General features: G+C 52.0%; 1 protein-coding gene across 4 annotated transcripts in view; it reads left to right on the top strand.

The window, feature by feature from the left end:
* Positions 1-390: 390 nt before the first annotated feature.
* The window catches only part of Arap3 (ArfGAP with RhoGAP domain, ankyrin repeat and PH domain 3), a 28271-nt gene continuing 16365 nt past the window's right edge, over positions 391-12296 (top strand). For 2 of the 4 annotated variants that reach the window (XM_029472127.1, XM_029472125.1), the window contains exons 1-16: positions 747-822; positions 2390-2927; positions 3033-3094; positions 3193-3304; positions 7725-7919; positions 8057-8126; positions 8366-8486; positions 8568-8752; positions 8836-8942; positions 9379-9578; positions 9683-9768; positions 9909-10091; positions 10262-10397; positions 11012-11125; positions 11539-11686; positions 11783-11885. In XM_029472127.1, the coding sequence (XP_029327987.1) occupies positions 2407-2927; positions 3033-3094; positions 3193-3304; positions 7725-7919; positions 8057-8126; positions 8366-8486; positions 8568-8752; positions 8836-8942; positions 9379-9578; positions 9683-9768; positions 9909-10091; positions 10262-10397; positions 11012-11125; positions 11539-11686; positions 11783-11885 (2343 nt within the window). In that variant the 5' untranslated portion in view covers positions 747-822; positions 2390-2406. Of the gene's footprint in view, positions 823-2389; positions 2928-3032; positions 3095-3192; positions 3305-7724; positions 7920-8056; positions 8127-8365; positions 8487-8567; positions 8753-8835; positions 8943-9378; positions 9579-9682; positions 9769-9908; positions 10092-10261; positions 10398-11011; positions 11126-11538; positions 11687-11782; positions 11886-12296 lie in introns of all 4 variants that reach the window. The other 2 variants (XM_021150376.2, XM_029472126.1) reach the window with 2 other exon arrangements.

Raw genomic sequence — 12296 nt, 5'->3', positions numbered from 1 at the left:
CAGCTAAAGACTGGCCCTGCTCTGAGAGGGAAGTATCTCCGGGGCTCTGGGGTGGGACAGGCTTCAGGGCTGGAGCTCTTGCAAGTGCCACAGGGAGAGGAGAGAGGCACCTTCCCACCGCCTACCCTGCTCCAGCACGTGTCAGGTGGGAAAGCCGAAAACAGAGGCTTCTCTCAAGCATGAAAGGGTCCAAGCATGTTTGGTCACTGTGCTTACCCCAGAAAGGCAGACTCGATTTTGAAGACTCAAGAAAAGAAACCTAGGCGGGGGTTGGGGGGTGGGGGGATTGGGTTGGTTGGGGCAACTGAAGCCGGTGAGCCTTCCCTGGGGCACAGAGGGGAGGGGCCTCAGCACAGAGAGGAGTCATCAGCTCCGAAGGCTTTGCCCATTCTCTTCTCATCTCCCATTTAACTGGGTACTTGAGCCCAGCGGATGCAGGAGAGGGGCTCTAGCCCCACATCTTGTCCCCCTCAGCAGGACCGGGTACAAAGGTCCTCCGCCACGCTCTTCCTCTGTCTCTACTCTCTACCCCTCTCTCTGACCTGACCCTCCATCTTAGTCCCTTCCCCAGACGTTTCTGAGTCCCAACCTTTTGTTCTGGGAGAAAGCAGAGTCCAGGCCCCTGATAAGCAAAGGCGGTTGGGTAAGGGGCCCAAACCACCTGAAGGCGGGCGCTTGCACAAGGAGCAGTGAGCCATCGAGCTGTCGGGGCGGGGCCGGGCTGTCGGGGGAGGGCTGCGGGGAGGCGGTGCTGGCAGGGCCGGACCCCTCAGCCTCGGACAGCACAGCCGGCACCCTGAAGCTGAAGGAGGCCACAGCGAGGTGAGGACCCCTAGCCCTCGGGCCCAGCTTCTCAGACTCCACCCCATCACCTCCTCCGGGACCTCCGTGGGCTCTCAGGGTCCCTCAGCGTCTCCCTACCCCTCCTCTCCTTCCTCCTTGCGGCGAACCCGCCCCTCTTTATTGCCAGGCCTCTGCCTCCTCCCTTCTTGCCCTCCCCCAAGCCCAATGCCGTGCTTGATCAGGTCCCGCATCTGCCACCTCCATCCCGCAAGCACCTCCAGCTCCTAGACGGTGCTTGAGCCCAGACTGAGTCAGCAAGAGAGTGGAATCTGACTCAGGGCCCAGAGGTTTAACACCCCAGCCGGGCTTTGGTATGGGACACAATTCGTAGGAGAGCAACAGTGAGGGATAGAGGCCAACCGCAGATAGGAGGCGACGGTTAGAATTTAAGACTTGGTCAGAAGTCTGGGGCCTGACAAATTTCATAATACAGAGCAAATACGGGGTGAGGCAAAGATGGATTTAGAAAGATGCAGGTAGAGGTAGGGACAAGGACAGGGCAGGGCTGAAAACTCCAGGAAAGCTGAATCTGAGATGGACCCAGGTTATGGAGCAGGATTAGAGGTAAACTGGCCCAATGGGACAAGACTACGGAGACCTAATCACAAGGGTAGGGAAAGAAAAGGCAGGCTCAGAAAAGGAAGGTTTGGATAAAGTGTGTGTGTGTGTGTGTGTTCACAAGGCAGTGCTAGAGTTTGTGTGTCTCTGTGTGTAGGCGTGTGTGTATTCACACAGCTGAGTGTGTGTTTATGAGTGTGTCTTCACACATCTGAGTCTAAGAATGTGTGTTGTGTGCACATGTGTGTGTACATGCATATACGTGGTTAGGGAACAAAGAACACCTTGGACTGCCTCTCCCCTTCAGGTACTCATTTGAATGGCCAGATTCTCCACCCAGCCCTCTTTCCTAGGTGGCCTCTGCCCAGACCAGGACCCCACACATTGGGACTTAGTTGGGGCCCTCTGGGCAGCCTAACCACAGCAGGCAGGATGTGGGGGTGGCCAGGGAGAGGGACAGGAAGGAAGTCTGAGGATAGACAATAGGTGGAAGGGGAGGAGGGACTGGGAATGACCAGGATTACAATGTCCACCCTGAACCTCTGCTCTGGAAACCAGTGTGAGTGGCTCTGTTTCTCTTTCCTCTCTGGCCTGCCCTCTCCTGTCTCACTCTGCAGTTGGATCTGGCCACCTCAGTGTCCCCTGCTTCTCCACCTCCTCACCCTGTCCGGCCCTGTAGCATTCCAACATCTTGTTCTATGTTCACTTGGCTGAGTACGCAGAAAACAGGGCCAGAGCTCAGAGGCAAGCGCTTAGGGACCAACACTAGTGTAGCTTGCTGTGAGCATGGGCCTCTGTTTCCTCAATTTCTATCAGGAGAGAATCTGTCCTTATCTTCTGGCACAGCTCTGTCCCCAGATCACCATCTTTGGGCATTCTTCTTTGAAAGAAATCTGGAGGCTGGCACCCCTGTCCAAGCCTCAGACTTTGTGGTAGGGAGTGGGGAATCTCCACCTGAGCCCTCCCTTCACCCTGAACCTCCCCCCAGCAATGGCCTGAGAGCCCATGGCTGCCCCTCAGGACCTGGACATCGCTGTGTGGTTGGCCGCAGTGCATCTGGAGCAGTATGCAGACACTTTCCGACGGCATGGCCTAGCGACAGCTGGTGCGGCCCAACGCCTGGGCCACGAGGAGCTGAGGCAATTGGGCATCAGTGCTACAGGACACCGGAAACGCATCTTGCGCCTGTTGCGGGCAGGCTCTACTGAGGGTTTCCTGGATTCTCAGCTGGATAGTACCATGGAGCCAACTCCCAGCCCAGCCCCTGATGCCCAACCCCCCAAGCCTGTGCCTAAGCCCAGGACGGTGTTTGGGCTCAGCAACCCTGCCACTGCCCAGAGGCCTGGACTGAGCCCAATCTTCTGGGATCCAGAAGTATCCAGGAACTCAGAGTGTACGCAAAGATCCTCTCCTCTCCTTCCTTCCTCCTCTGAACGGCCTTCAGTCCCGAATACCATGGAGATGATGCCCAATGCCATCTACTTTGGCCTGGACTTAAGAGGTCGGGCCCAGGCAGCTCAGGACGTGTGAGTTGGTTTTCTACCTAGGGGTCTGATCCTGAGGAGAGGAAGAGATCAACCGGGCATGAGGGCTATCCTTCTGTCTTAATAACCATCAGAATTTCCTTTCAGGACTCCAGATAGTTCTCAGGCGACTGTCCCGACCCCTGCCTTCAGGCCCACAACAGGCACAGGTAGATGGGTTGCTGGAGAGGGCTTGTGACCACCAGCATGTCAGACACTTCCACTTTATCCCCCCTTTCTTTCCAATACCCCTCTCCTCACCTGACAGTGCACATCATGGATCCTGGTTGCCTGTACTATGGTGTCCAGCCTGTGGGGATCCCAGGAGCCTCTGACAGGAGAGATGGCAGAGGTGTCTGTCAGGAAAGGGCAGAACACAGGTGAGTACTTGGAGCGGCAGTGGTGGAACGGAGTGGCAGTGGCAGATGGAGGAAGCTTAAGGAGCAGTTGCATTAGACATGGTGGCCATGGTTCTAGTTACTCATCAACTACACATTGAGCATTCATGCCCTCAGTGGTGAGCAGGCACTCAAGGTGCAGCGCATAGGCAACTGTCCTCCCTGTTGACTTTTGTTCCCAGGCAGCTTGTGAATCAACAGGGGGGACAGACCACCAGAGAAACACACAAGCAAATAGATATAGAATTAAAATTCAAAAGTATGCCTTTGCATTCAGCGAAGAGGGAGCACTGTTACATGCTCAAAGCTGGTATTTTTCAAGACAGGGTTTCTCTGTGTAGCTCTGGCTGTCCTGGAACTCTGTAGACCTGGCTGGCCTTGAATTTGGAGAGCCACCTGTCTCTGCCTCCCAAGTGCAAGGACTAAAGGCCTGTGCCACCACCCAGCAATAGTTAGTTTTTTTTAAATGTATATGTGTGTGTGTGTGCGCATGTGTGCACGTGTACACTGTAGCTATCTTCAGACACACCAGGTGAGGGCATCGGATCTCATTACAAATGGTTGAGAGCTACCATGTGATTGCTGGGAATTGAACACAGGAATTGAACTACTGAGCCATTTCCCCAGCCTGCAATAGTTACTGTTTATGCAGTGTTGTAGTTGAACAGGTTTAGAGAGCTGGGGGTGGGGGGATTATAAAGGACTGGAACTTTCAGTAAGTTATTGGACCATTCAACACATACACACACACAGACACACACACATGCACACACATGCACACACACACAAATGGGGCTGGGGAGACAGTTCAATAGGTAAAGCATGCGGACTTGAGTTCAGATCCCCAGGCCTACCATACAGAAGCCAGGCAGCAGCATGTACTTATAACCTCAGGGCCAGAAGGGTGAGCATGCTGATTCCTGGAGCTCTATGGCCGGTCACTCCAGGGGAATCGATGAACTCTGGGTTCAGTGAGAGATCCTGGCTTAAACAATAAGGTGAAGGACAGCCAAAGAAGACATCCAACATTAATCTCTGGGCTGCACAAGAGAGCACACACACAGAGACATGTACATAGGTATACAAGGAAGGAGAGGAAGAAGGGAAGGGAAGGGAGAGGGAGAGGGAGGAGGAGAAAGAGGGAGGAAAGGGCATTGAGGATAACATTTGGACAAAAGGTCGAAGGACCTGCATTGAAGAGTTGGCTTTGGAGAGTTCTGGAGACAGTGTACCCTAGGCAGAGGGAGGTTGAGAACACAGCCTGGGGAGATGAAGTGCAGTGGAGAGGAGGGGTGTGGCTGGGTCCCATGGCTGATGACAGAGGTAAAGGGGCTTGTGGGTAGGACCTGTGGGGACGGCCACTGTTACACTTAGTGACAGTGACGGTAAGCTACCGGAGAGTTCTGACTTAGATTGTGAAAGGATCTCTCTGTTTGCTTTGCTGAGAATGCTCTGGGAGCAAAACATGGGGGAGCAGGTGGAGAGGCTGCTGCAGCAGTCTAGGGGAGGGGTTGGTGAGAAGTGGCTGCATTTTAAGGGTAAAATGTCATGTTACACTGTTGTCTGAGAGGAGAATAGCAGCCAAGCACTGCCTTTGAGGGCTACAGTATGAGCCTCTGCTGTCCCAAATGTAACCACTAACCACATGTGACGACTGAGCATGTGAAACGTGCTGCTCTGGTTTGAGAGGCGCTGGAAATATAAAGCATCTGCCAGAACCCACTGGAAAAAAAACCCACGCTAGAGAAAATACAACACATACAGAAAGAGTCACCTTAGTCATACATGTGGGATGTATGTATATGTGAGCATATGTTTGCACACAGCAGCACTTGCCCGTGCATGCATGTGTGCATGCATGTGTGGATGCCAGAGGATGACAGACATCAGTTGTCTTCCTGTGTTATTTTCCACTTTTTTTTTTCTCTTGAGATTTTTTTTTTCACTGAACCTGGAGTTAACAATTTGGCTACACTGGGCAGCCATTGAGCCCTGGGGATCAACCCACCTCTGCTTCTTGTTGATGGCCTATGGACATCCTACCTGGTGCCTGGCTTTTCATGTGGGCTGAGGATCTAAATGCGTGTTGTTCTGTTTATGCAGCGAGTACTTTACCCACTGAGCCAGCCTCTATTTCAGTGATTTTTTTTACATTGATTACATACTAAAATATTATGGTTTGGCTTATATAAAATATGGACTACTAAAATTAATTATTTTTAAAACATAAAAGTTATTTTATGTGTAATGAATGTTTTGGCTGCATGTACATCTGTGCTTGGCTGCATGAACATTTGTGTAGCACATGTATGCCTCCTGCTAACAGTGGCCAGGAGAGGGTGATGGATTCCCCGACACTGAGTCTATGGATGGTTGTGAGCCACCATGTGGGTGCTGGGGATCAAACCTTAGTCCTCTGCAAGAGCTGCCAGTGCTCTAGACCAAAGCTACAGTAACGATTTGGAATGACAGTTAATGGTGGAAGTAGAGATGGATGACTGAACCATCACTCCAACATCAATATTTGTTTTTAAAAAATGTTGCTGAATTGCATATGTGGTTCTTGTTGATTTCTACTGGATAGTGTGGTTCTGAGCACCTAAGAGTTCATGGCATTGTGATCTGAGCCAGGAAGGCTATGCATCAAACAGGAGGAAGGAGATTGGCCAGATCTGCTTCACATATGAAATGGGAGAAGTTTAGTACGTCCAAGAGGCAATAATAAATACAATTGCTGACCACACCTGCCTATCGTTTGGATGGGCTATTTGAGCCAGAGATTTCAATATGGAAACTGTTAGCATTTAGAGGGGATGGAAGGGAGAAGAGGATCCAGTCTAGAGCTTCTGTGCCGTCCTACATCCACAGGTTTGAGGAAGAGGAAGAATCATTAAATAGACTGAACCAAAATAGCCAGAGAAGGAGAAGGAGAGCTAGGAGAAGATGATGTCATTGAAGCCAAGGGCATAGGAGGAGGGGGAGTCCAGGGTGCTGGGCAGGCTGCTGCTGCTTAGTAAGCTGTGACTGAGAATTGACCTCTGGAATCATGGAGGTCACAAAGGACTCTGGCTAGGCCTCAAAAGGATGAGAGTCTGATCAATGCATTAAAAGAAGGAGGAGGAGGAGGAGGAGGAGGAGAAGGAGGAGGAGGAGGCAGGCACACATCTTAAATCCCAGCACTTGGGAGGCAGAAACAGACAGATCTCTGTGAGGTCGAGGCCAGCCTGGTCTACAGAACAAAGCTGCAGGAAAGTCAGGACTACGAAGAGAAACTGTGAAGTCAGGCACCTTTAATCCTAGCACTCAGGAAGCAAAGATAGGTGGGTCTAGGTGAGTCTGAGGCCAGCCTGGTTTACAGAGTTAGTTCTAGGATAGCCAAGGCTACACAAAGAAACCCTGTCTCAAAAAAGAAAATAAGAGTAGAGAGTATCAGAAGGAACAGAATCAAGCTTTGGAATGACAGTTGACGGTAGACGTAGAGGTGAAGTAAACAGCTGTGTGGAAAGCTGTATGTGCCTGGAAGTACGTAAAAACAATTTGATGGAGGGTGTATGGAGAGGAAGGTGAGAAAGTCTGCAACAATGTCTTTGTGTAGGTAAGAGTTGTGGGATCCGGTACTCAGAGCAAAGTCTGGCTTGAGACAGGTGTTTATTACAGTCACAGGAGGTAGGCAGAGTATGTGTGTGAAACTGGATTGATCTGGCGCTGTGAGGCTGTGGGGTTCTTGTCTGATTGCTTCAATTTCTCAGTGCAATAAGAAGCAAACAAGGTAGAGTAGTGAGTGACTCGTAACCTGGGCTGTGCCATAACCTGGGAACTTTTAAAACTACGGGTACCTGGCTGTAACTCGCAGCCCATGCATAGAATTCAGAGTTCCTCCTAACTGTGAATAGAGCATTATTGAGTGGTTTCCTGTAGAGGAATGCAATGACCTCATTTGCATTTTTCAAAAAGCCCTGGTGGGTTGGAGAGAATGAACTGTGGGAGGGAGGACAAGATTGACCAGGTGTCCAGTTGGGCAGTTTGCTTCACACCGGTAAGAACTGATGGAAACTAATTCAGGGAGAGAAGGCCAAGAACATTCTGGAGAAAAACAACAACAGTGATGTATGTTGAAGAGATGCAAGCAACCATGGCAGGAAGGCACTTACCCATCTTTCCCACTTCCAGAGGAGAGGGACTGACATTTTCCCAGTAAAACCATTTCCAAGCACACTCAGGAGAAAGCTTTGGGGCAACCTTTTGGGTTGCCAGCTTCTCTACCCCATTTATTTACAAAGCAAACCTCACACCTGCCAGCCAAGCTATAGGGGCCAAGGGCAGGGATGGCAAACTTACTGAGAGACTGTGGAGGGCATTTGGTTTGACTTGTGTTCCTTCCTCTTGCCCCCATAATGCTCAGCAGACAAGATCTGGAGACACGGGAGGATGCTGGTTATGCCAGCCTTGAGCTACCTGGGGACTCCATTCTTTCGCTACCCACCCAGGATGCAGAGACCAGTGATGACCTCATTTCGCCCTATGCCAGCTTCTCCTCCACAGCAGATCGTCCCGTGCCTCTGCTCAGTGGCTGGCTGGACAAGCTCTCACCTCAGGGGTAGGGCTGCTGGGAGAAGCTGGGAAGGGTAGAGAAGGGAAAAGGGATGGGAGGTAGGGGACAGGTTCTAGGACTTATGATCACCCACAGCATACGTTCCCAAACACTCAAATCATCTCCGTGTCTTCCTTCTTCAGAAACTATGTGTTCCAGAGACGTTTTGTGCAGTTCAATGGAAGGAGTCTAATGTATTTTGGCAGTGACAAGGTAGGGGACTGGAGCTGCTCCATGGATACCAGAGAGAGAAAGATGGGGAGGACGGAGAGAGGCTCAGGACTAGAAGGACTAGAAGCCCATGGTAGAAGGATGACCACAGCTTCCAGATGTCAGCATCTGAGATAGCTGGCTCATCAGCTGTAACCATGGGGATTGAATGCTAATCTCATGGAGGTTGAGTGTATGTAGCTCAGTCCCTGTCCCCATGGGTCGCTGGGTCTTCTTTCCAGGACCCCTTCCCCAAAGGTGTGATCCCTCTGACTGCCATCGAGATGACCCGAAGCAGCAAGGACAACAAACTCCAGGTCATTACCGGCCAGAGAGTGTTTGTGTTCCGCACAGAGAGTGAGGGTGAGGGTCAGAGCCCACTGGGTCAGGGTAGGAGGGGAGGCTAGGTTAGTATACACCCAGCTGACTTCTCTTCCACCCCAGCTCAGCGTGACCTATGGTGCTCCACGCTGCAATCCTGCCTGAAGGAACAGCGCCTCCTGGGCCACCCCCGGCCCCCTCACCCACCACGACCCCTCCGCACGGGCACGTTAGAGTTGCGTGGACACAAGGCCAAGGTGTTTGCTGCCTTGATCCCTGGAGAGCTGGCACTGTACAAGAGTGAGCAGGTAAAGAGGGCTGACTAGAGACTGATGCGCCTGGTCGGTCCATTCTGGAATCTCACCATGTTGCGCGCCCCTGACTCCGCCAGGCCTTCTCACTGGGCATCGGGATCTGCTTCATTGAACTGCAAGGCTGCAGTGTCCGGGAGACCAAGAGTCGAAGCTTCGATCTGCTCACACCCCATCGCTGCTTCAGGTGGGGCCAAGCCTGGTGGAAAGCAAGGGTAGGGTCTTTTCAAGGGAGATCGCAAAGGTGCCTCGGGCTGGAGGCCTCCTCAAACGGATATCAATGGGGGTAAATGAGGAGGTGGTGAGATTCAGTGAGCAAGGTCAAGATGTCAGGAAAGGAAGAGGATGCAGCTAGAGTTTGATCCCCAGCACTGCATAAATGAGGCATAATAGTGTGTGTTTCTAATCCCAGCACTTGGAGCCAGAGGATCAGTGGTTTAAAGTAATCTTCAACCATATAAGAAGTTTGAGGCCAGCCTGAGATAGATGAAACCCTGATAACAATTTTAAAAATATAATAAAAAATTGACTCAGAAGTGACTTTTATTAGCTCCGGTAGGAGTGGCCATTGGGTTAGGATGTGGAGGGGGCCCATGCCTATGGACTGGCTGTCCACCCCTCAGCTTCACAGCCGAGTCTGGGGGGGCTCGACAGAGCTGGGCAGCCGCTCTGCAAGAAGCAGTAACCGAGACCCTGTCTGACTACGAGGTGGCTGAGAAGGTCTGGTCCAACCCGGCAAACCGGCATTGTGCAGACTGCAGGGCCTCCCGGCCGGATTGGGCTGCCGTCAACCTTGGGGTCGTCATCTGCAAGCAGTGTGCAGGTGAGAGGCAGGCCTCAAGCCCAAATGGGAATGAGAGGTCCTGGAGCTGGGGACTTGGGGAAGGACTCAATGTTCTCTGCCACTTGGCTTTTGTGTTCTAACAGGTCAGCACCGGGCCCTGGGCTCTGGGATCTCCAAGGTGCAGAGCCTGAAGCTGGACACGAGTGTCTGGAGTAATGAGATAGTGCAGGTGAGGAATCTAGGGAAAGAGGAGGAGGAGGAAAGGACAAGGAGCATTCAAAAGTAGACTCTGGGTCCAGCTTGGGGACTAGGCTGTTTGGAGACCCTTGAGTTTCTGGTCACTCATCTTTGCCTCTTATCATCCTGTAGCTGTTCATCGTCTTGGGAAATGATCGTGCCAATTGCTTCTGGGCAGGGGCACTACCCCCAGGTGAAGGGCTGCATCCAGATTCAGCCCCTGGCCCTCGAGGAGAGTTCATCTCCCGAAAGTATAAGCTGGGTCTCTTCCGGAAGCCCCACCCTCGGCATCCAGATCATAGCCAGCTTCTCCAGGTAGGACAGACAGGTTGGTGTTCATGGGGAGGTGGGGGTGGCGGGGTGCAGTCTGTGTTGGGATGCCTAGACATGGGTAATAAAGGCTACATTTGGGATGATAAAAGACTGTTCCTGGAAGAGCTCTTGGGTTGCGTATGAGGCTGATGAAGACCCTTCCTTCCCTTTAGGCACTGTGTGCAGCTATGGCAGGACCCAACCTGCTCAAGAACATGGCCCAGCTCCTCTGTGTCGAAGCCTCTGAGGGAGAGGAACCCTTGTCCCCTTCAGCCCTCAATGGCAGCTTGCTTAGCCTTCTACCTTCAGGTCATCATCCTCCCAAGTAACTGGTCTCTCTCCCTAGGAGGTCTCAGCCTCAACCTGTGACTTATTTCTTTCAAGGGGGCACCACTACCCCATTGCCACATCTATTGCAATGGCAGGCTTGTCAGTTTCCCAACCCCTCAGACTTCCTGAGGTCAAAGGTTGACTGACTGATGAGGGCCTGAGGTCACTGCCTGTAATAGTCAGGATGTGCCCAAGTGTTACCGCCTTACCATTCTGACAAGCATCAACCTGCAGGACCGGTCTCATCTTCCTGGGAGGCATTCTTGTTTCTCAAATGAGTGGTTGGTTTAATGATGTTGGCTTCCATTTGTCAGGCCAGATAGGCCAAGACACTTAACTGATGGCCATGCTCTGAAGTGTCCGACTAGAGCTGCCTGGCTGTTTGGATGGCTGATGGGAGAAAAAATGCACTAGAGACTTCTCTATGTCCCTCTTCCAATCTGGGTGTTCAGGGGCTCACACCCATTGGGCTGCATTCCCTGCTGTGGGTGGAGTTGGACCCCATGATCTGATTCTATTGGATGAATTTTCCCAAAGGGAGTCATGCCATCCATACACTATGATCCTCAACTTATCACTTCTTCCCCTTGCAGACTCCCCTGGAGTATACAATGAGGTGGTAGTGCCTGCCACTTACAGAGGTTTCCTATACTGTGGTTCCATCAGCAACAAGGCTGGAGCCCCACCCCTTCGCAGGGGCCGGGATGGTGAGCAGGAGCCAGGACATGGGAGGGGACAGGGGCAGAGAGTAGGTTAGGTGTGGACGCGCTGCCTAGAGACAGGAGGACAGAGCTGGCATAGGCAAGTGCCCTGCAGTAGGCTGGGATGCTGGGGGTGAGAGAGGGACAAGGTCAGGTTACCTCCCTAGATGACAGATAAGAAATTCTGCTTTCTGTCTGGGTCAAGTATCCTCTCTGCTCCTCCCTCATTCTGCACAGACAGCAAGCCTCAGTTTTCCCATCTGCAGAGCAGCCCTAAATATAAACCCACTTGATAGAGTTACTGGGAAGGTTCTGTAGTACCAACCATAGGGAGGTGGCTTGATGGGAAGTGAGTGTGTGGGGACTGGGGACTGTGACAATGGGGAGAATGACAGCTCCTCCATCTCTCTTTCACTTAGCTCCTCCCCGCTTGTGGTGTGTGCTGGGAGCTGCCCTGGAAATGTTTGCATCAGAGAGCAGCCCTGAACCCCTCAGCCTTCTCCAGCCCCAGGATATTGTATGTCTGGGTGTAAGCCCCCCACCTGCTGATCCAGGTGACCTTGACAGGTGACACTCCTCTTCTCCGCCCCTGGTCTTGCTAGTGCCACCCTGGCAGCCCCTTCATTGTCCCCTGCTGTCCTCCTAACCTGGTCTTCTCTGCAGGTTCCCCTTTTCCTTTGAACTCATCCTCACTGGGGGAAGAATCCAGCATTTTGCCACCGATGGAGCAGACAGTCTAGAGGCCTGGATCAGTGCAGTGGGCAAGGTGAGACGGCAAGACCTTCCGGCAGCTCCTGATGTCCATCTCCGTCTCCTCCCAACATGTTCTAGTCCGCTACCCGGCAGAGCTGGCTGATGGCTTACTCTGCGCCAAGCCCTGCATTTTAAGAAAGGCACCCACTCAATATCTCATTTAGTTTTCTCAACGACCTTTGGAGGAATTTTATTTTTATTTTATGTGCATTGGTGGTTTGCTTGCATATTTGTCTGTGTGACGTGTCAGAGACCCCGGAGCTAGAGTTACAGACAACTGTGAGCCGCCATGTGAATGCTAGGATATGAACCTGAGTCCTCTAGAACAGCATCCAGTGCTCTTAACTCCAACAGGCAAAGGCTCCTTTTTTTTTCTTTTTTTTTGTCTTTAATGAAACAGTGTGTTGCTATGTAGCCCTGGCTA

The sequence above is a fragment of the Mus caroli genome, chromosome 18, assembly GCF_900094665.2.
Source record: "Mus caroli chromosome 18, CAROLI_EIJ_v1.1, whole genome shotgun sequence".
NCBI lineage: Eukaryota > Metazoa > Chordata > Mammalia > Rodentia > Muridae > Mus > Mus caroli.
Note: the sequence above shows the minus strand (reverse complement) of the source record. Positions and strands in the feature narration are given on the sequence as shown.